The 21,797-nt window shown below is 61.8% G+C and overlaps 4 protein-coding genes across 5 annotated transcripts in view; 2 read left to right on the forward strand and 2 right to left on the reverse strand.

Moving 5' to 3' along the window:
- Positions 1-55: 55 nt before the first annotated feature.
- CIAO1 (cytosolic iron-sulfur assembly component 1) lies at positions 56-4,351 on the reverse strand. The gene is made up of 7 exons (XM_037371450.1): positions 4,180-4,351; positions 2,804-2,952; positions 2,616-2,727; positions 2,428-2,516; positions 2,097-2,298; positions 583-670; positions 56-444 (listed from the first exon to the last, which is right to left on the reverse strand). Exons 1-7 carry the CDS (start codon positions 4,316-4,318, stop codon positions 204-206), a joined length of 1,020 nt encoding a protein of 339 aa, XP_037227347.1. The 5' UTR covers positions 4,319-4,351; the 3' UTR covers positions 56-203.
- A 60-nt stretch (positions 4,352-4,411) lies between these two features.
- On the forward strand, positions 4,412-8,516 carry TMEM127 (transmembrane protein 127). Its single transcript, XM_037371451.1, has 3 exons — positions 4,412-4,689; positions 6,197-6,361; positions 7,137-8,516. Exons 1-3 carry the CDS (start codon positions 4,446-4,448, stop codon positions 7,442-7,444), a joined length of 717 nt encoding a protein of 238 aa, XP_037227348.1. The 5' UTR covers positions 4,412-4,445; the 3' UTR covers positions 7,445-8,516.
- Positions 8,517-10,195: 1,679 nt separating this feature from the next.
- Positions 10,196-21,132, forward strand: STARD7 (StAR related lipid transfer domain containing 7). 2 transcript variants are annotated; one of them, XM_037371751.1, is made up of 8 exons: positions 10,196-10,630; positions 14,935-15,140; positions 15,408-15,457; positions 15,862-15,972; positions 16,065-16,147; positions 16,388-16,487; positions 17,082-17,166; positions 20,145-21,132. In XM_037371751.1, exons 1-8 carry the CDS (start codon positions 10,227-10,229, stop codon positions 20,333-20,335), a joined length of 1,230 nt encoding a protein of 409 aa, XP_037227648.1. In that variant the 5' UTR covers positions 10,196-10,226; the 3' UTR covers positions 20,336-21,132. The 2 variants fall into 2 exon arrangements, with proteins under 2 accessions (XP_037227648.1, XP_037227649.1); XM_037371752.1 differs by lacking the exon at positions 10,196-10,630 and adding an exon at positions 12,870-12,996.
- Positions 21,133-21,239: 107 nt separating this feature from the next.
- Positions 21,240-21,797, reverse strand: part of C20H2orf42 (chromosome 20 C2orf42 homolog) — a 69,928-nt gene continuing 69,370 nt past the window's right edge. Inside the window, exon 9 of the mRNA XM_037371855.1 lies at positions 21,240-21,250. Within this exon, the coding sequence (XP_037227752.1) occupies positions 21,240-21,250 (11 nt within the window). The remainder of the gene's footprint in view (positions 21,251-21,797) is intronic.

A 21,797-nucleotide genomic window follows, 5' to 3' on the forward strand; every position in this document is an offset into this window, starting at 1 on the left:
AGCGCATACCCCGTCCGTCGGGATGGCACCGAAAGGAAAAGCCGGAGCCTTTGGCCAGGAGCACGGGGATTTATTGAGCGTGGGGCGGGAGGAGGAGGAAGTCCTGCCACGGGTTGTGGCGAAGGCGCCGGGATCATTCCCCTTTTTCCCTGCCCAGCTCTCCGTGTGCTAACCACGGGGAATATAGAAAGTTCCGGAAGCTCTCAACAAGTTTCAGGCCGCTGGTACTTCCAGAAGGCGATCTCGCCGTCGTCGCTGCAGGAGGCCAGCAGGCCCGGCTCCTTGGGGTTCCAGGCCACGCAGTTGACGTCCTGTGAGTGGGCGCGGGGCACGTGAGCGGCCAGGCTGAAGGTGGGCTGCCGCGCCTGGGAGCACGCGCTCTCCTCGAACACCCGGATGGCGTCGTCGCCGCAGGCCGTCGCCAGCGCCCCGGTGAGGTGGCACCTGGAGAAAGGGGGGGGGGCAGCGCCAGGCACAGTCACCCGCGTCGCCAGCGGGAGGAAAAGGGAGCCGGGGCGGCTCTGGTGCCACCGTGGCCTCGTGGCGCTCGCCACCGGCACTCACCACGCCACCGGCACTCACCACGCCACGTCGTAGATGGTCCTGGGGTGGTACCCGGAGAGGTGGCAGACGCATTTCCAGGTGGGGTCGGTGCCGCTGCAGGCCACCCCTGCCAGCGAGAGCTGACACTGCCCTGCCCGCCCCCTCTTCCCCCCCCCACCCCGTGCCCCCCCCCCCCTTCCCCCCCCCCATGCCTGCCCACCCCTTCTTTTGCCCCCCCCCCGTGCCCCCCCACCCCCTTCTCTTTGCCTCCCCCACCGCATGCCCCCCCCTCTTTTGGCCCCCCCTCTTTTGCCCCCCCCTCTTGACAGCCACCCCCTCTTGACAGCCCCCCCCTCTCTTTGACAGCCCCCCCCTCTCTTTTGACAGCCCCCCCCTCTTTTGACAGCCCCCCCCTCTCTTTTGACAGCCCCCCTCTCTTTGACAGCCCCCCCCCTCCTTTTGACAGCCCCCCCCCTCTTGACAGCCCCCCCCCCCCTCTCTTTTGACAGCCCCCCCCTCTCTTTTGACAGCCCCCCCCTCTCTTTGACAGCCCCCCCCTCTCTTTGACAGCCCCCCTCTCCTCTTGACAGCCCCCCCTCTCTTTGACAAGCCCCCCCCTCTCTTTTGACAGCCCCCCCCTCTCTTGACAGCCCCCCCCTCTTTGACAGCCCCCCCTCTCTTTTGACAGCCCCCCCCTCTTTTGACAGCCCCCCCTCTCTTTTGACAGCCCCCCCTCTCTTTTGACAGCCCCCCCTCTCTTTGACAGCCCCCTCTCCTCTCTTGACAGCCCCCCCTCTCTCGTGCAGCCCCCCTCTCTCTCTGACAGCCCCCCCCTCTCTCTTGACAGCCCCCCCTCTCTGACAGCCCCCCCTCTCTCTTGGCCGAGCCCCCCTCTCTCTCTTGACAGCCCCCTCTCTCCTTGACAGCCCCCCTCTCTTGACAGCCCCCCCCCTTCTTGACAGCCCCCCCCTCTCTTTGACAGCCCCCCCTCTCTTTTGACAGCCCCCCCCTCTCTTTTGACAGCCCCCCCCTCTCTTTTGACAGCCCCCCTCTCTTTTGACAGCCCCCCCTCTCTTTTGACAGCCCCCCTCTCTCTCTTGACAGCCCCCCTCTCTCTCTTGACAGCCCCCCCTCTCTCTTGACAGCCCCCCCTCTCTCTTGACAGCCCCCCCTCTCTCTTGACAGCCCCCCCTCTCTCTTGACAGCCCCCCCTCTCTTGACAGCCCCCCCCTCTTTTGACAGCCCCCCCCTCTCTTTTGACAGCCCCCCCTCTCTTTTGACAGCCCCCCCTCTCTTTTGACAGCCCCCCCTCTCTTTTGACAGCCCCCCCCTCTCTTTTGACAGCCCCCCCCTCTCTTTTGACAGCCCCCCCCTCTCTTTTGACAGCCCCCCCCCTCTCTTTTGACAGCCCCCCCCTCTCTTTTGACAGCCCCCCCCTCTCTTTTGACAGCCCCCCCCTCTCTTTTGACAGCCCCCCCCTCTCTTTTGACAGCCCCCCTTCTCAGCAGGTCCCGGGCAGCCCCGAGCCCCCCGCGCAGGGCCAGCAGCCTCACCTTCCTCGTTGCCCGGCTTGTACTGGCGCCAGATGCGCACCGTCTTATCGTCGCTGCAGGAAGCCAAGCGCTCGCCGCTGCGGTCGAAGGCCACGCTCCACACCGTCGACTCGTGGCCCTCCAGCGTGGCGCAGCACACCCAGTCGTCCTCCTCCTCGTGGTACAGTTTCACCGTGTCGTCGTAGCTGGCCGAGGCCAGGAGCTGAGGGAGGGCAGAGGGATGGAGCTGGAAGGGGGCCCCAGGGCGCTGCTCACGCTTCAGCCCTGATCCCAGCACGGGGTGGGGGGGGAGGGGGGATTTTGGGGGTCTTTCCGTGAAAGCGGCTCGTACCTCCTGGTTGGGGTGCCACACCACGTGCTTGACGTCCTGCGTGTGGGAGTTGAGGACGCTGACGCACTCGTACTCCTCCTCCTCATCCACTGCAGGGAGAACGCTCGGGGTGAGGAGTGGGGAGCTCGGGGCCCCCTGTTGCGTGTGTGTCCCCCAACCCCCCTCCCAGCCCCCCGCTCTCTCCTCACCTTCCCAGACCCAGACGCTCTTGTCACGGCTGCAGGTGGCGAGCAGGGTGCCGGAGGGAGCCCAGGCCACCGACTTCACCTCGTTCTCGTGCCCCTCCAGCGTGGTGACACACTGGGGAGGGAGAGGAGTGGGCAGGGGGGGAAGGGGGGGGGGGGGGGGCGCTGCTGGGGGTGGGGGAGGGTCTCACCTCAAAGCCGTCCTCTTGCTTCTTCCAGATGCAGGTGGTGGCATCGAAGCTGGCGGAGGCCAGGTAGGAGCCGCAGGGGGACCAGGCCACCCTGCGCACCGTGCGCTGGTGCCCATCGCTCAGCACCGCCCGGCAGGCCCAGCCCGACCCTGGGGGAGGGCAGGATGGTGCCCAGCTGGGACAGGCCCCGCCCAGAGACCCACCCACCCCTCACTGACCCTCTCCTCTGGCCCCACCCCCTTCCTTCTTGCCCCTGTAGCCCCTCCCCCTCCTCTGCAGCCCCTGCTTTCTTGCCCCCGTAGCCCTTCTCCCTCCCACACGCCCCCTTATTGCCCCTCTAGCCCCGCCCACATCACCACCCCCTTCCTCTAGCCCCTCCCCCTGCCTGTAGTCCCCTCCTCACACTGCCCCCACCCGCCGTTTCTTTTGCCTAGTCCCTCCTTTATTCCCCCCCCCAGCCCTTCCCTTCTTGCCCCTCCCCCTCCCAGGATCCCTTATTGCCCCTCTACCCCCGCCCCCATCACCACCCCCTTCCTCTAGCCCCGCCCCCAGCCCCTCCCCCTCATTGCCCCTCTAGTCCCACTTTCTGTCTGGCCCCGCCCACATCACCACCCCCTTCCTCTAGCCCCGCCTCCAGCCCCTCCCCCCTCATTGCCCTTCTAGTCTCCCCTTTTGTCTAGCCCCGCCTCCTCCCCACCCGTGCCTGTAGCCCCGCCCCCTCACACTACCCCCACCCTCCCCGGTTCTTCTGCCCCTGCCCCTCCTTTATTCCCCCCCCCCCAGCCCCTCCCTGACTGCCCCTCTAGCCCCTCCCCCGGCCCCCTTACTGCCCCTCTAGCCTCGCCCCCAGCCCCTCCTTTCTGGCCCCTGTAGCCCCTCCCCCCTCCCCATCACTTTCCTCTAGCCCCACCCCCCCGCCTGTAGCCCCGCCCCCTCACACTGCCCCACCCCACTGTTTTTTCTGCCCCTCCTTTATTCCCCCCACCCCTCCATTTTTGCTCCAATAGCCCCGCCCCCGGCCCCCTTGTTGCCCCACTAGCCCCGGCCCCCTCCCCACCCCCTCCCCACCCCCTCCCACTAGCCCCGCCCCTAGCCCCTCCTTTCTGGGCCCTGTAGCCCCTCCTCCCTCCCCATCACGTTCCTCCAGCCCCTCCCCCTGTCTGTAACCCCGCCCCCTCACACTGCCCCCACCCCCCCGGTTTTTCTGCCCCTGCTTTATTCCCCCCGCCCCTCCATTCTTGCCCCTCTAGCCCCGCCCCCAGCCCCTCCTTTCTGGCCCCTGTAGCCCCTCCCCACCACGTTCCTCCAGCCCCTCCCCCTGCCTGTAGCCCCGCCCCCTCACACTGCCGCCCCTCCTTTGTTCCCCGGCCGCCCACCTTCCCTGCCCCAGAGGCGGATGACGCGGTCCCCGCCGCAGGAGGCCAGCAGCCCCCCGCCGGGGCTCCAGGCCAGGAACCAGCAGCGCGAGTCGGGATGCGCCGCTCCCCGCCACAGCAGCTCCAGCGCCTCCTTCATGGCGCCGCGGGCCCGTGACGTCAGCGCGCCGGAAGCGGAAGCGCCGCCCACCGGAAGCGGGGCGGTGGTGGAGGGGCGCCCAGGCGGAGCCGCGGTCGCTGGGCCCGCAGCGCGGCGGGGGGCCGCCATGTACACCCCGGGGGGGCCGGGGCTGCCCGGCGGGCGGCGGCGGCGCGGGGCGGCGGGCGGCGGGCTGCCGAAGCAGCCGGAGCGCAGCCTGGCCTCGGCGCTGCCCGGGGCGCTCTCCATCACGGCGCTCTGCACGGCGCTGGCCGAGCCCGCCTGGCTGCGCATGCACGGCGGCACCTGCGCCCGCCAGGAGCTGGGCGTCGCCGATGTCCTGGGCTACGTCGACCCCGAGCTGCTCCGAGGTGAGGCCGGGCCGGGCGGCACCCCCCGCTCCGGTCCCACCCGCTGCCGGGGGGGCCTCGGGGGGCTTCGGGCCTGCCCGGGCGCTGCAGGCCGCAGGGCTGGGCCGCGGCCGCCCCCCGCCCCTCTCAGCGGGGCTGCCGGCGGGGCCACTAGGGCTGCCATCGGGACCACTAGCAGAGCTGTCGGGGCCACCGACAGGGCCAGTAAGGTCCCCGGCAGAGGCGGTAGGGCCACCAGCAGAGGCAGTGGGGCCACCAGCAGGGCCACCGACAGGGCTAGCAGGGCCATTGGGGCCACTGCTGGGGCCATTGGGGCCATCCGCAGAGCCAGCGGGGGCCCCAGGGCCACCAGCGGGGCCACCAGCAGAGCCTTCCACCTTCCCACAGCACGAAGCGGGGGAGCTTTCCCCCCAGCAGGGCCCGCTGCCCCGCCGTGCCAGCTCACCCCCAGCCTCAGCACCAAATGTGTGTTCAGCGTTACCAGCAGCCAGACGGGCCTCACCCCCTGCCTGTGCCCTTCTAGTGCCATTAAACCCCCTTGAAAGGAAACTGGCACAAACCCACAGCTCCCCACTGTTTTTTTTGAGCTAGCAGGTGACCGAGGCCTTGCCACGGGATTTGTGTGTCGCTGCGTTGTGTTGTGGGGTTTTTTTCGTGACCTAAAACAAGAAGTTGATGCCGACAGAGCTTTCAAATGCACTGTCCTGGTGGCAGAACGCAGCGCGTGACCGCCTGGTGCAGGGAGCCGGCGCTTCTGGTTGTTGTCACCGTGATGAGCACGGTGGCACGAGGAAAGCCCGCCGCCCCCCCCAGCTTTTTTGCGGTGTTAGTCACCCCCTGGCATGGCTGGAGCTGGAGATACATGCCAAAGACTCATTTCCAGCCACGCAGCGTGCTGGCACGTTCATTAGCCCTTTTTTATGTGGCATTAAAACACCCGGCTTTATTTATTACATTTCTCGTGGCACGGGAGGCCATTGCGGCCCCTTCCCCTCCTCTCTAACCCCATGCCTCCCTAGAGGGAGTTGTGGAAGCCATGGGGGGTGTCTTTGAACCTCCGGATACCCCCAGTACCAGCGGTGGGCCCGGTGATGCAGGGGCAGAGCCTGCACACGCTTAAATTCAGGGTTCCATCCTCTTGTTCGTTAATTAAAAGACTTCCTAGTAACGCCCCCGGCTCCGCTTTAACTAAGGAAGCCGTGCACCCTGCTTTGTTATCTCGGCTGCTTCGGTTGTCGGGGGTGTTTCTTTAGCTTTATAATTTCCGTGGCGATAATAGATTACAATGTGAAAGACGTGACTAGGCCAACTGCTGCCGTAGAGAGGAAGTTCGTTTTCTAGGGCCTAATTAAAAGCGCCCTGCTGTGCTGCGGTTTCTGTCGAGAGCTGGGTTTGTAAATCTCAAAGGAGAACGCTGGGCAGGATTGGAGCAGCGGGTACTGTGATTCGGGTGGAAAAAGAGGAGTTTTCTGGTGCTCAGCACCTGCCTCTTTTCCTCTCCTCGCAGACTACTGCATGAACCCGCAGACGGTTCTGCTGCTCCGGGTCATCGCTGCCTTCTGCTTCCTGGGAATCATCTGCAGCCTCTCGGCTTTCCTCCTGGATGTCTTTGGACCCAAGCACCCGGCGTTAAAGATCACTCGCCGCTACGCTTTTGCTCACATCCTCACAGGTAAATCCCCACCAGCATGGGAGGAAAGCCCTGGGTTTCTTTCTTCCATCTCCAACCCTTGAGGGGACAAAAAAAAAGTCCCCGAAAGATTTATTTCAGCCTTTAGTTCGGAGCTGTGGTGCCTGTTCCGCTTGCAGAACTGCTCCTCTGTGGCATTTCGGGTCTGAAGGGCAACAGAAGCCTCACGTAGCTGAAAAAAATCATTAAATCCTGGGTGGAGAAGAGGTCTAGGATGAATATTAAGTGTATAACGATGGGTTTTATATTTCAAAGTGATCCCGTAGTGCCTTTCCGGGGAAGAAGGTCATCTTTCCTGGCTTGTCAGGTCCAAGGAGCTTTAATATCCCTTATCCCTGACAGCATGACCCATGTCAGACCTGAGCAGCTCAGGGGGAGGCTGAGCTGTCAGCCTGCCCAAAACGCCGATTTATCCTTGCTGTTCCTTCTAGGTTGCAAAAAAAAAACGCCTTTCCAAACCTTTCAGCTCTGGTTTGCGTGGCCAGTGGCCCCGCTTGGCTGGGTTTGTACTCGGCCTGTGATCCTCCACCGCCTTTTTCCCTCTCCTGGGCTGGATTTGGGGTGTCCGTTGCCCCCTTTCCCCACAGGCTCTCACGCTTTGCTTGTTAAACCACTGGCAAGCTGGGCTCGGTGTCCCTTTGCCAGCTCAGCCGTGAAACGAACTTGCTGATTGATTTTTTCCTTTTTTTTTTTTTTTTTTTTTTGTGTGTGTGCGCGTGTGCTGGCTGCTGAGCATCTCTCCCGGTTTCTCTCTCAGTCCTGCAGTGCGCCACCGTCATTGGATTCTGCTACTGGGCCTCGGAGCTGATCCTGGCCCAACAGCAGCAGCACAAGAAGTACCACGGTTCCCAAGTCTACGTCACCTTCGCCGTCAGCTTCTACCTGGTGGCGGGCGCCGGCGGAGCCTCCATCCTTGCCACCGCCGCCAACCTGCTGCGTCACTACCCCACCGAGGAAGAGGAGCAAGCCCTGGAGCTCCTGTCCGAGATGGAGGAGAACGAACCTTATCCGGCCGAGTACGAAGTGATCAACCAATTCCAGCCGCCACCGGCGTACACCCCCTGATGCCGGCACCGGGACGCGGTCATCGTTTTCTCCCGCTCCCCAACTTGGCTTTCTCGGCACCTCCTTCACTCTTCCTGATCTCTCCTGCTCAGAGGAAAGAACTTTTCGGGTCAGATGATCAGCGTTTTCTTCCTAGCTCTTATTTTATTAACTACACAGCGTGATTTTTAACCCTGCACCGGCTTGTTTGGCCGAATTAACGATGGCGGCGGCTCCCACGCGGCTTCTCCCCGGCACGAGGGGCGGTGGGATCCGCTCTCCCCTGTTGGAGATCTCAGCCCCTCTGTGCCGGGAAGGAGAGAGAAATCACGTCGGATTCCCAGCCCGGCGTGCGGTGAACTCAGTCCCTCCTCCGCCGAGGCGTGCCCTACATCTGGCGAAAGGTGTGATGCACGCGCGTTTGTATATATTGATGTATATATATAGGGGAAACGCCTGCCGCAGCGCACTGGTGGGGGAGGAGTGGCGGCAGGAAGGTAGAGCAACCCCCCCCAGCTGCTCTCTCGGTTCCGTTTTTCCATCTGGCGCAGACCACACGAGCATTTTGCACTTTATTCCTGGCTCGGGACGGGGGTTTGGGGACCGTCACCGCCGTCAAACCCCGGGCGAGGTTTCGGGGGAGCCCTTCTGACGCCGGCAGCGGTTTGGGGGGGAGCTCTGTCCCCCCTGCTGCGGCGTCCAGCTCCTGTTGGCATCTCGGTGAGCGAATCCTCAGGATTTTTAACCAAGATGGAACCAGACCTTGGGACAGCGACAGCTCCCGGGAAGCAGGTTGAGCCAGTGCTGGAAAACCGGCGTCTGCTGTAGCTTTTATGCAAGTCCCCGAGCTCCGCGCCGAACTGACTCCCCTGCTTCTTGCCCCCACTTTTAATCTCGGTGTTTTTCTGTCCCGTTTTTAGTTTATTCCCCCCTTTCCCTCCACAAGCCCCAAGAGGACCTGGAGGAGCACAGCACTTCCCTGGACGGTGCCGGAGAGCCGGACCTGCAGCCGAGCCAGGAGGAGGGAACTGGCAGGGACAGAGCGCGGCTTTTTGAGCTTTTTAAAATAAACCGAATCAGAAAAAAAAAAAAACCCAAACAGGTGGGGCCGCAGCACCAGGACGGCTGGCTCTGCGGCAGGTGCAGTCCTTTAGGGAAGGAATTTTAGGACACGGATACTGCTCGTCGTAGGTTCCCAACCATTTTATCCCGATTTCCATGCTGTCTTGCCCAGCTCATCCCTTTTTCCCCACCCCCCCGCACCCGCTATGCAAGTGCTTCGGCCGCTCTCCGGGGCTCGGGATCTGCTCGGGATCTGGCACCAAACTGGAAAAGTCGGCTGCAGGGTGGGCACTGCCCGTGCCCCCCCCCCCCAGGACGTGGTTGGGGGGCAAAACCAGCCCTGCGACACCCTCCCGGGGTTTGGCAGTTGGGGGGGGGGGAGGGTATTTTGGGGAGTTCTGTGGTTTTGGGGTGGCTCCTCTTCCTCTTCCATCCCGCGTGTGTGGCCGGCACCGTGATCCGGCTGGGAGGGAGCTTGGATTTCCCCGCCGGTGACTTATATGCGAGAGGAGGGGGCTCGAGTGTAAATATTCTGTGCATAAACACTGTATTTCTGTACAAAAACCCACCCGAAAAAGAGACAAATTGGCGTCATTTGCAGACAAATGACGTCATCTCCCTCCTGCCGCTGGCCCGCCTGGCTCGAGGGAACTGGGGGGGGGAGGGGGGGGCATGGGTTTGGGGCTCCCCCTGCCCTTCTCCAGTGGAAATAAAGGGGGTGCAAAGAGCCGTGTGTAGGAGCTGGTGCTTTGTTCTGAAAAGGGGGGGGGCTCCCCCTTGCCATGTCCCCTGCACCCCAATAACCCCCCTGCCTGCACCCACCACCCTCTATAACCCCCCCGCCTTCACCCACGGCCTCCCCTGCCTGCACCCCCTGCCTTCCATAACCCCCCCCGCCTGCACCCAGTGCACCCCGATAAACATCCCTGCCTGCACCCGCCACCCCCAGGACACCCCCATGCCTGTACTCACTGCCCCCAGGGCACCCACTGCCCCCAGGACCCCCCCCCCCCCCCCGCCTGCACCCCCTGCCCCCAGGACCCCCCTTGCCTGCACTCACTGCCCCCAGAGCACCCACTGCCTCCAGGTCTCCCCCTGCCTGCACCCCCCGCCCTCTATAACCCCCCTGCCTGCACCCACCCCCCCCAGGGCACCCCCATGCCTGCACTCACTGCCCCCAGGGCACCCACTGTCCCCAAGCCCCCCCTGCCTGCACCCCCCGCCCCCAGGACTCCCCCCCTGCATGCACCCACCGCCCCCAGGGCACCCACGGCCTCCAGGACCCCCCCTGCCTGCACCCCCCCCCACCGCCAGGACCCTGCCCTGCCTACACCCCTCGTTCCCCCCCGCCTGCACCCAAAGCCCCCGTGACCCCCCCGCCCCCCACAGCCCCCCCTGCCTGCACCCACAGCCCCCCCAGGCCCCCCGCCCGCGCGCCCCGCCCCCCATAGACCCCTGTGAGCCCCCTGCCCGTCCCACGCCCGCACCCTCCACGCCCCCGGCCCCGCCTCCCGGCGCCGGCCCCGCCCACTGCCGCCGCGGCCCCGCCCCTCGCCCCCGGCGCCCCGCACGCCCTTGCCCACCCTCCCCGGCGTGCGCGGGGGAAGGAGGGGGCGGGCACTCCCCCGCCGCCACCCAATGACCTCCCAGAGGCCGGAGCCGCCAGCCAATGGCCAGGCGGCGCGGCGCGATGACGTCCCCGGGAGGGCGACGCGGGGCGGCCCGCGGAGGCAGCGGCGGCATGTTGCAGCCGCGGCGGCCGCTCGTCGGCCTCGTCGCCCGCTGCGCCCGCGCCGCCCGCCTGGGTCCCCGCCCGCCCGGGCCCGCCGAGGGTCCCCCCGCTGCCGGCGGCCAGGCGGGGGGCGGCGCGGGGCGGCGGGGCCTGCTGGGCCTGCTGGCGCGGCAGTGCAGCTGCGTGACGGGGCAGCGGGCGCGGCGGGCCCGCCGGGCCTGGCACCGTGGTAGCGGCGGGGACGGGCCGGCCGAGAGGTCGAGGCGCGGCGGAGGAGGCGGCGGGGGAGCTTGGTGGTGGTGGCGGCTGCTCCGGGCCCGCCCCGCTTTCGCCGCTACCGGCCGCCTCATGGCGACCCTGGCCGGCGTCTTCGTCTGGGACGGGCAGCGCATCGAGGAGGAGGAGCTGCAGCGGTGGGTGTCCGCCACGGGCCCCCACACCGGGAACCTCCCCCCCCGAATCGTCGGTGGCCCGGGGTCCCCGGCGCTTGACCCCTTTTCACCGCCCCCCAAATTCTTGGTGGGCCGGGGTCCCCGGCACTTGGCCTCTTCCCCCGCCCCCCACCCCGAATTCTTGGAGGCCCAGGGTCCCTGGTGCTTGGCCTCTTGCCTCCCCCCCACCCCCCCAAATTCTCGGTGGCCCAGGGTCCCTGGCACTTGTGCCTCCACCCCCCCACTCCCCCTAATCCCTTGAGGCCTGGGGTGCCCCCCCCCAGGTGCACCTGGGCTTGGGGTGCCCGTGCCACGCTCTTTGGAGATGCCCCCCCGTTTTTATGGGTTGGGGGTTGCCCTCACAAACCTTTCCAGGCCTGGGGTTGCCACTCTGCAGTCTCTGCCCCGTACGCTGAGGTGGGGGTGCACCCCTCAAGCCCCCCCCCCGCCGCAGGGTGCCTCCCCCAATGCTCCTCTGGTCACTGACCTGGGAGTGTGTCCCCCAGCCCTTTTTTTGGGGTGCTGGGAGGGGGCAGTGCACTCTTCCTTCCCCAAATCCAGTCCCTGCGTGGGGTACCCCGCACAAATTCATCGAGGCCTTGGGGTGCCCCCCTACCCCCCCCCCCCAAATTCTCTGCTTGGTGCCCCCTGCTCAGCTCCCTGCCCTCCCTAGGAGCTGGGGGTGCACCCTCCACCCCCCAAATCCTGCCCCACCAGGGTGCCTGCCCCAGACCCTCCCTGCAGTGGTTTCAGGGTGACACTCCCCCCCCCCCCCCCCCCCCCCCAACCCCTGGAGGCGCTACCTGGGGCTGTGGTGGGGGTCGCTCCTATGGCAAGGTGTGTGTGCCCCCCCCTCATTTGCCCTGCATTGTGGCTTTGCACCCCTTAACCAGCTGCTTCTGCCTGGGGGGGTGGGGGGACGGTGCCCCCCGACCTGATGGTGACGGAAGGACCCACCGACCTTTTTGAGGTGGCGTGTGGCTTTGTTGAGGTGTAATTATCCCGTGTAACATGTGGCAAAGTGGGGGGTGAGTCAGGAGGGGGTAATTAGAACTTAATGAGAAGCTCGGGGTGTGTTTGGGGCGTCATCGGGGTTCCCCTTCTCTTAAATTCCATGTCCAGGTGCCTTGTCGGGGCTGCCCTGTGGGTGTTAAATACCTGGTATTTCTTTAAGTAGCTTACCTAAGGCTTAATTAAATCTTAGAACTAATGAGAAACAACCTTCGCACCCCGATTTATGACACCTTCAAACATTCTAGAGATCCCCAGCCTTTGCGTGCAGCCAACGCTGGAAAAAAGGACCAAATCCTGGGTTTATTCCCTAAGGCGGAGCTGCTGATCTCCATCACATGGCCTTTGGGGTCCCAGCGCTGCGGATAAATCCTGCCTGATGTTTTCCAGTGGGCTCAGCAGGGCTTGGCTTAGGCCTGGGATTAAAAGCGGAGTAGGTCTCCTTCAAGGTTACTCCTTGGTGTTTTGAGCATCCTCACCTTAATTTCAGGGCTTCTCAAGCCCAATCCTCTCCCGCTTGGCTTCACCAGGCAACGGGACGTTTGTTTTTCTTATTCCTCAATACTCTTTACTTTCTCCTTATTCTGTTTACTCTGTCACGGCTCGTTAGGCTTCAGGCTAATTGCGGGAGCGATAAAGTCCTCGGCGAAGTCTTCCCTCATCCTTACAAGGAGTTGGGGCCGTGGGAGGTCTCGGCGTGCCAGAGCTGTGCTCTTCTCTCTTTGACGGCCGATGTATTTATGTTTGTTGGTTTTGTTTTTTTTTTTTTTACAAGACGGGTGGGATTCCGCCGAAATGATGGTGGAAAGAAATCAGCAGGATAAAACTGTGTGGTAAAACTCTTCCCGGTGAGCTCAGCTGGTGGCTTCGCATCTGCCAGGGAGCTGTGCCTGCCTCTTCCCAGGGTTTAAAATAGCTCCCGGCTTTGGTATCGTCTTTCCCTTCCCCTCCCAGCTCTCCTCGTCGAACTCCGCGGGAGGCTCTTGGCGTGTTTTTCTTGGTAACACCAAAATCCTCGCTCTGGCGGTGCCATCCCCACCATCTGGCGCGGTGGTTCGTAACCGTCACGGGGGGGGGGTCAGAAATAGCCGAGGAGAGCTCTGTGCCGTGGCTGGTGTCACCTCCCGCCGTCCCCGGCGGTGGCATCAACGTGGCCGGGGCTGGACACCGGCCAGGGAAACGGCTGATGGTGTCCGCCCGTCCTTCAGCTGCTGGCTGACGAAGGCGCCTCGTCCTCCACGGGGGTGGTGGAGCCTCTGCTGGGGTGAGAGCTTTGCTGCCAGGCTGGGAGCCGCCACCTCCGGGCAGGAGCTTCATTTCGAAGTGAAAACGAGCAGGTGGGAGGATGCTCTCGCAGCGAGACCGCCGAAGCTCTCGCCGTTCGAACGCTGGGGGGGAAGGAAGGGTTGATTTCCAGGTGTGGCCGTACTGTGCCCCTTTCTCGGGGTTTTGTTTCTCGTGGAGGGACGAACCCGGGAGCAGCCTGGTGCGTTGCTGCGGATAAATCCCGTGGCTGTTTCCAGCTCCTCTCTGCTGAGGATGGAGGTGGCAAAGCAGGAGTGCGGGGGATTTGCTCCCTGCCCTGGTTTTATCCCAGCCCATCCTGCTGCCCTCCGTGGAGCAGCCGGGCCGCAGGGATGGAGATGATCCAGCTTGGGAAGGTCTCCCAGTCCCGATTTCCCAGCTCCGTGCCCTCTGCCGCCCCATCCCAGTTGGCTAATCCAGCCCGTTTGGGTTTTGCCACGTGGCTGAGAGGAGCTGGTTCAGGGAGGGACGGAGCGAAGGCTGTCGTGACCAAACCACAGGTGGGAAGGAGGGGCTGGGGGGCGCAGGGGAGTGTTCGGGGCGGGGGGGGGGGGGGGGTCACGCTGGAGCTGCGCCCCCCCCAAACCTGGGGAAAGGTGGGTTTGTGGGTCCCATTTGTCCAGCGGAGCTTTCAGACCCATCGCGGGGGGGGGCTGGGAACTTGGTGATTTCCAGGGACTGTGCACATTAGTTCAACCAGACCAGCAAGACCTGCCTTGCAGGTTACAAATCGGTGCTTTAATTCTGGCTGACGTTAATTACTTTGATATAATTAGTGTCTTCAGGCGCTGCCAGGAGGGCCGAAAGCGCTGCAGGCAGTGGGTGATCCTCCTCCCTTGAGGTGAAGGACTCCAGGTGCAGACAAACCGGCCGTTCCTCTCTGGTGGTTTGTTCTGGGGGGGCTGAAGCTGCGGCTCGAAGGGGTTTAGCTGGTGGGGAGAGGTTTACCTGGCCTCTTCTCTTCCCCTGTATTTTTGACACCCGGCATCTGAACCCAGTTCTAGTTTCTGAAGGTGAAGGATGCCGAAACTGGGGGGGTTGGTGGTCCGGGGAGCCCCCCTCCCCCGCTCCTGTCTCCTTCCCTCTCGCAGGAGACGCCGCCGTTCCCATTTGCTGCCCTGGGAGTTCTGGCTGCGGGCAGCGATTTGCTTCTCGTCCCTTGGGCTCTCACACCCTCAAAGAGCCGGGGGGGGGGCACCCCCTCCTTCCCTCCCCGCTTCCTCTCGCACCCCAAATCTCAATCCTGCGAACGACTCGGTGCCCTCAATCCCCAAATCCTCCTTTTTCCTTAAATCTACCCTATTTCCATCCCGCTCAGCTTCCGTTTGATTCAGCCAGGAAAACAAATCTTTATTTGCGAGCGTCCGGCGGCGACTGCTGCGGAGTTTTTTTGTTGTGGGGTTGTGTTGTTTTTTTTTTTTTTCCCCTCGTTGTGGAAAAGCTGATATTTGCCAAGGATGGAGAGTGGATTGTCCACCGGATCCCACCGGGGTGGGGGGAGAAACACTTCCCATCCGTAGGAAGAACTTTCCCTGAGCAGCAACCAGCGCAACGCCACCGCTACCATCCCGCGGGATTTTTCCCTTCTTCCTCAAGGAATGAGCCCTGCAGCCCATCCTGGTGCTGCTGGTGACGTTCCGCGGTGCTGTAAGGGCTTTGGGATTCCCCACCTGTGGCATTCCACCCCAGGCTGGGTTTCCCAGGTGGGAAGCCCCCCCCGAACACACCGTGGTGGGATTTTTTTTTTTTTTTAGTATGATTTTTTAATGCTGTATAATATATTTAAGCACGAGACCTTTAGGACAAAAGGAAAAGGTTGCAGGGGTGGGTTTTCCATGCCCAGGTTGCCCTTCCCATGACAGAATCCATCTACGTGAAGCCTGGATGGTGCTGGAAAGCTTTTTGCCGGTCCTGGGGGGCTCTGTAGCAGGACAATTCCAACGAGGTTTTGGTTTTTTGTCTTCCCCCAGCTCTGCACAGGAGATGAAGCACATGGAGAACATATCCAGCCTGTTCCAGGCCAGCAGCCCGGGCGAGTATCAACGGTCGGAGCCCAAATCGGAGCGAGAGGCAGTCGCCGTCCCCGGGGAGCAGCCCTGGGAGATGATCATGGACAAGAAGCACTTTAAGCTTTGGCGGCGGCCGATTGAGGGCACCCACTTATACCAGTACCGAGGTAACTGGGCGCCCCGCACGCTGCCTGTAGCTCGGTTTTCGGGCGCTGAGTCCCTGGGGGTTGTGCCTCCTGCATCGCTGTATTTATAGGAAACCGGAAAAAGTGGGAATTGTCATCCTTTGCATCCCTTTCTGCACGTCCCGTGCCCCCTTCGGAGTGCTCCCAGCCCTGCCACCTGCCTTAGAAAATGCTTTTTGCTTTTAATCTTGCTGCGACGAGTTAAAAACGTGCTCGTGCCTGGGACTAAAACCTTTCTCTTTCCCGCAGTGTTTGGCTCGTACACGGATGTGACTCCCCGGCAGTTCTTCAACGTACAGGTGAGGCGGTGTGTGTTAGAACTGACATACAGCCCCTGCCGGAGGGGTGGGGGAGGGGAAGGGTGACTGTTCCCTTCCCTTTGGACCGTTTACACGACGGGGAGCTGATCCCAGTGGAGATCGGAGTTATTCCCAGCCCTGATGGGGGGGTTTGCTGCCCGGCCCCGCTGGGAGTGAGGGATCTCGTGGGCTGGGAGCGCGGCGGGGTCCCGGTCCTTGCTCGCTCCCTGCCAGCCCCTGCGCTTCCTCTTCTGGTGACTTTCAGAGTGTTTAATAATTTCCCGGTGGGTAAAACGCCTGACGGTGATGCAGCTTGTTCCCCCAGGGCGAGGGAAAGGGCTGGTTTACCTTCCTTTAACGCCGCTCTCGGACTTTTTGGTGACTCAGCCTCTCTTTCTTGTCAGCTGGACACTGAATATAGGAAGAAGTGGGACTCGCTGGTCATCAAACTGGACGTCATCGAGAGAGACCTGGCCACTGGATCGGAAGTGATTCACTGGGTCACTCATTTCCCGGTGAGTGGTTCCTTTTTCCCACTAAAGTGATTCTCTTTAGCCCAGGCAAACGGCCGGCAGCGGGGCTGATGCCTGGTTTTTCCCTTCCCCAGTACCCGATGTACTCGCGGGACTACGTCTACGTTCGACGGTACAGTGTAGACAAGGAGAACAACCTGATGGTCCTAGTCTCCCGGTGGGTATTCCTGGTCTGACATCCCGCCGGCTTTCTGCCGTCTCCCATCCCGAAAACAAAAGTTGGGAGCTGGGTATAAATTCCGTGAGGTTTTTTCTTGAATCATCTCAAAACCTCAGGGATCCGTCTCGATGCTCTGGGCTGGAAACCGCCTTTCCACCGCCGAAAAGTCGGCAGACGCTCGGCGTAGCCCCCGCCCGGAGCTCACCGTGTGCTGCTCCCTTCTCTTCTCCCCTCCAGGGCAGTGGAGCATCCCAGTGTCCCTGAAGATCCCGAGTACGTGCGGGTTAGGACCTATGAATCCCAAATGGTCATCCGTCCCCACAAAACCTTTGACGAGGTACATTTTGGGAATGGGCAGGGAACCAGGGCGCTCCTGTTCCTGCTCCCAGGGGGAACTGTTCCTTCTCTGGCCGCAATCCCAGTCCAGAGTTGGAAAAGAGGGATGAGTCTTCCCTTTGGGGGGGGAAAAAAAAAAAAAAAGCAAACCAAAAACAAAACCAAACTTTCCACGTGTGGCTCTGGAAGGATTTGTAGCTCTGTCCCGGGAGTTTTCCTGCAGGAGCGTGGTGCTCCTGGAGAGCTACACACGCCGCGTCGGAGCACCAGGCTCCTTCTAAAAAGCCTGGAGCTTCCTGAGTCTCATCCCTGGCGCTTGATGCTCTTAGAAAAAGTTGTCACGGGGTATCCAGAGCCTGAGGAGAGAGTGCTGGGTCAGTGGAGGGCTGGGGGAACGACACCTCCTCCTCCAAAAACGCTCCTGGTGTGCTTCCACTGGGTTTTTATGGGTGCGTGTCGCTTCCTCGCTTCAATCCATGCCCTGCGGAGCCGGCAGCGCGATCCCCGTGGGATGCGACGGGCCCTGAAGGGAATTGAGGGGGGGATGCGGCGGTTCCCCTGCCAGCTCAGGCTCACTCCCCTTCTCCTTTCCCAGAACGGTTTCGACTACTTGCTGACCTACAGCGACAACCCGCAGACCGTCTTCCCCCGCTACTGCGTCAGCTGGATGGTCTCGAGTGGTGAGTGAGCTTTGGCGGCTGGAATTCACCCCCCGGGGCAGAGATTCCCGGCTCCGCGAGCCCCCCCCCCGGGGCAGAGATTCCCGGCTCCGCGAGCCCCCCCCCGGGGCAGAGATTCCCGGCTCCGCGAGCCTCCCCGGGGCAGAGATTCCCGGCTCCGCGAGCCCCCCCAGGGCAGAGATTCCCCCTCGCCCCGGCTCCGTGAGCCCCCCCGGGGGCGAGGGGGAATCTCTGCCCGGCTCTGTGAGCCCCCCCGGGGCAGAGATCCCCCCGCTCCCGGCTCTGTGAGCCCCCCTGGGGCAGAGATTCCCCCTCGCCCCGGCTCTGTGAGCCCCCCCGGGGCAGAGATTCCCCCTCGCCCTGGCTCTGTGAGCCCCCCCCCGGGGCAGAGATTCCCCCTCCCCTCCCCCTCGGCTCTGTGACCCCCCCCTGGGGGAAAGATTCCCCCCCCCCAACCAGCTTTGTGAGCCCCCCCTCGGGGGAAAGATTTCCCCCCCCCAACCAGCTTAGTGAGCCCCCCAGGCAGAGATTCCCCTCCTGGCTCCGTGAGCCCCCCTGGGGGAGAGATTGTCCCCCCACCCCGGCTTTGTGAGCCCCCCGGGGGAGAGATTCCTGCCCCCCACCCTCCCTGGCTCCGTGAGATCCCCCCATCCTGGCTCCGTCAGCCCCCCGGGGTAGAAAACTCCCCCCCATCCTGGCTCTGTGAGCCCCCCGGGGGAGAGATTCCACCCCCGCCCCCACCTTGCTCTGCAGTGAGCCCAGTGCCTCTGTGGGGCAGAAAATAGACGGAGAAGCTTAAAACCTGCGAGCTGGGGGGTTTGGGGGTGGTTTTTTGGATGCTTTTCTCATGGGGAGGGGGGGAATCCTGCCTGGATTCCTGGCCAGGAGGAGGAGGGGGGGGGGGTCTGTGCATGAGGATGTTCCTTTTCTCATCTGCCCCAAGCAGAAGGAAAAAAAACCCGCAGGATCCCGCCCCCTCCCTTTTTTTTTTCCTTCTTTTTTTTTTTTTTTTTTTAATAAAACAAGCTGGGTTTTCCATCCGAAGCGCTTCTGCCCTCGAGTTCTTCCCTCTTACAGCGAGCAGGGGAGAAAATTCCTTCTGGTCCGGAGCTGCAGTGCCTGTGCCGAGGGGGAAGGGGGTGGAAAAAAGTGGAGTTTAATGGATCTGGGCTACGCTGATGCTGTCCCCCCTGCAGACCCCCCCCCCAAAACGAACCTGGAAGACCCCCCGGGCGCACTTGGCATTGCGATACCCACCACCTCCGTGCTCCCCTGGGCGGGGGAAGGATGGAGAGCGCTGCTTTCTTGTGGGATTGGGAGAAAAAGGGGCTCCCACCACCTTGTAACTCATTTTATTCATCGGGGCGAGGCGTAAAAACCCCAGCAGTGGCGCCTTGCTGTGGGGTTTTGGTTTTGTTTTGGGGTTTTTTTTTTTTTTAACTGTCACACGGCTCGTGGTAGAGGCTGCCGCGAGAAGCGGTGGAAATACGTTCGTTTGAGACACTCGAGCATCAGACCAACCGTTTTCTCTTGCACCTCCCAGCTTTACCAACCACCAAAACCTCTTTTCTTCCGCTGTGCCCGCCCCGATGCGTCTAAAAAAGCGGCTAAAACTGGAGGGGGGGGCTGGTGGCCACCCTCGCTCCCCCCCCTGCCACAGAAGCCACGCGGCACAGGGGCTGCCTGCGTGTGCTTAAGGCTTGCTTTTTTTAAAAAAAAAAAAAAAAAAAATTTAAAAATGCTGGATGGTGGGAAAACGGTGACTCCAGGTGGGCCTGCAGAGCTGGTGTGGCCCTGCCTGGGGCTGAGGGGATAATTTTAAGTGTTAATTAGTGTCACGGGCTCACTCCCAGGTGATTTATGGCTGGTGGGAATCGGTGCCTGGCTCTGAGGTCCTTGCATCCCTCTTGCTGAAGGGATTGAGGCGAATTAGGGGGTTGATTATTGTTTTAATTATATATATATATGTGTATAAAAAAAAAATAAAGCACCCTAACAGTGAGGTTATAATAAGGAGGGCGATGGGAAGCGGCAGAAAAGCCCTTAATGCCAGCGAGGCTCTGGGATCCCCCTGGAATGACGGCAGAGCTGCGTTCTCGGGAGGCAAAAGGAAAACGAGGAAGAGAAAAATCCTTGGATTTTTCCCAAAAAATCATTGGAGGGGGGAATGGAGCTGGAGGAAGGGGGTACGGAGCATCTCCGGAGCCTGGGGGATGCTCATCCCACTCGCCCTTTGCTCGCCGCATCCCGTCTTGCTCGCCCTTTGCTCGCCGCATCCCGTCTTGCTCGCCCTTTACTCGCCGCATCCCGTCTTGCTCGCCCTTTACTCGCCGCATCCCGTCTTGCTCGCCCTTTACTCGCCGCATCCCGTCTTGCTCGCCCTTTACTCGCCGCATCCCGTCCCGCTCGCCCTTTGCTCGCCGCAGTCGCTCGCCTTGCTCGCCGCAATCCGTCACGCTCGCCCTTTGCTCGCCGCATCCCGTCCCGCTCGCCCTTTGCTCGCCGCATCCCGTCCCGCTCGCCCTTTGCTCGCCGCATCCCGTCCCGCTCGCCCTTTGCTCGCCGCATCCCGTCCCGCTCGCCCTTTACTCGCCGCATCCCGTCTTGCTCGCCCTTTACTCGCCACATCCCGTCTTGCTCGCCCTTTGCTCGCCGCATCCCGTCCCGCTCGCCCTTTACTCGCCGCATCCCGTCCCGCTCGCCCTTTACTCGCCGCATCCCGTCCCGCTCGCCCTTTACTATCCACATCCCGTCCCACTCGCCCTTTACTCGCCGCATCCCGTCCCGCTCGCCCTTTGCTCGCCGCATCCCGTCCCGCTCGCTCTTTACTCGCCGCATCCCGTCTTGCTCGCCCTTTACTCGCCGCATCCCGTCCCGCTCGCCCTTTACTTGCCGCATCCCGTCCCGCTCGCCCTTTGCTCGCCGCATCCCGTCCCGCTCGCCCTTTACTCACCGTATCCCACTTCTCCCCCTGCCAGGTATGCCGGATTTCCTGGAAAAGCTGCACACGGCGGCCCTGAAAGCCAAAAAAATGGAAATCGAAGTGCGGGACTATATGTCTGCCAAGCCCCCGGAGAGCAGCGGCGGCAGCGAGGGCAAGGCGAGCGTGGCAGCAGCCGAGCACAAGAGCGATGGCACCCGCAGCCCTGCCCAGCTGGAATACGCCTGAGGAACCGAAATTCCGTTCCTCCGGTACCGGGATGAGACGCCGGGCTCCGGAGAGGGACCTGTGCCACCACGCCGGAGCTCCGCTGGGATTTTGCCACCCCGGTGTCGTCTCTAAAGCTCTGCTCCCCCTCGCCGTCGGGGCTGCTGCCCCCCACGCCCCCGTCGCGTGCTCGTGGCCAGGCTGATGAAATCTCACCCCCTCTCCTTGGTTTTCCATCCCGGTAAATATTTTTTTCCTCCCCAACAGGGAAAAAATTCCCTAAAAACCAACCACTTCCCGCCGCCCCCCTCCCCCATCTTACCACGGCACGGACAGCCTCCCCCCAGCCCCTCCCCCCAGTCTCCCCCCGCATCCCTTTTGGACTCTGGACCCCCGATATTTTTGGGTCTCGCTGGATGAGGATGCTCCACGTCACCATCCTGGGGTGGCATCCCCCACCCCCCACCAACCCCCAGCCACAAAAGACCCTTCAGCCAGCGAGGCAAGGGGGGGGGGGGAGGGGATCGGCGTGACTGGAGCGTGGGTGGTCTGAACTGGTGAAACTGGGGAAAAATGCTATTTTGGGGTGGGTTTAGCTGCTGGTTTGTTGTAGGGGGAGGGTAGAGCTTTGTGGGATGGGGGAGGGGGGGGACGACACACCTTTCTGCTGGTGCTAACCGGACCCCCGGGGCTGACATCCCCCCGCCCCGGCTCGCGGCACTGGGGGGGGGTCGGGGAAAGCTGTAGGAGCAGCAAAATCCTAATAAATCGTCTGTCGTAGCCACGGCTGCTGTGGCCAGTGCCCACGCGCCCCCTAATTAGCTTCCCTCGTTAACGAACCACGCTGGGGGCTGAGGGATGGGTCCCTCTCCTGGGTGCCGGGTCGGGGGGGTTGCCCCATCCCCCACGCCCCCTCCTACCCCCTTTAATCGCCACCTTAGGATAAATGGATTGTAAATATTAAGTAGAAATACTAATCCCCACCTTAGAACAAACTGATTGTAAATAGTAAATAGAAATGTTAATCCTCACCTTGGAATAAATACATTGTAAATATTAAATGTTAATATTAATCCTCACCTTAGAATAAATATTATAAATATTAAATATTAATCTTCGCCTTAGAATAAATGTATAGATTAAATGTTAATCCCCCTTTAGAGTGAACTTATTGTAAATACTAAATATAAATAGGAATCCTCCCCTTAGAATAAATATATTGTAAATATTAAGTAAAAATATTAATCTTCACCTTAGAATAAATGTATAGATTAAATATTGATCCCCACCTTAGAGTGAACTTGTTGTAAATATTAAATACAAATATTAATCCCCACTTTAGAATGAACTTATTGTGAATACTAAATATAAATATGAATCCTCACCTTAGGATAAATGTAAATATTAAATAAAAATATTAATCCTCACCTTAGAATAAATGTATAGATTAAATATTGATCCCCACCTAAGAGTGAACTTATTG

Source organism: Falco rusticolus, chromosome 20, assembly GCF_015220075.1.
Source record: "Falco rusticolus isolate bFalRus1 chromosome 20, bFalRus1.pri, whole genome shotgun sequence".
NCBI lineage: Eukaryota > Metazoa > Chordata > Aves > Falconiformes > Falconidae > Falco > Falco rusticolus.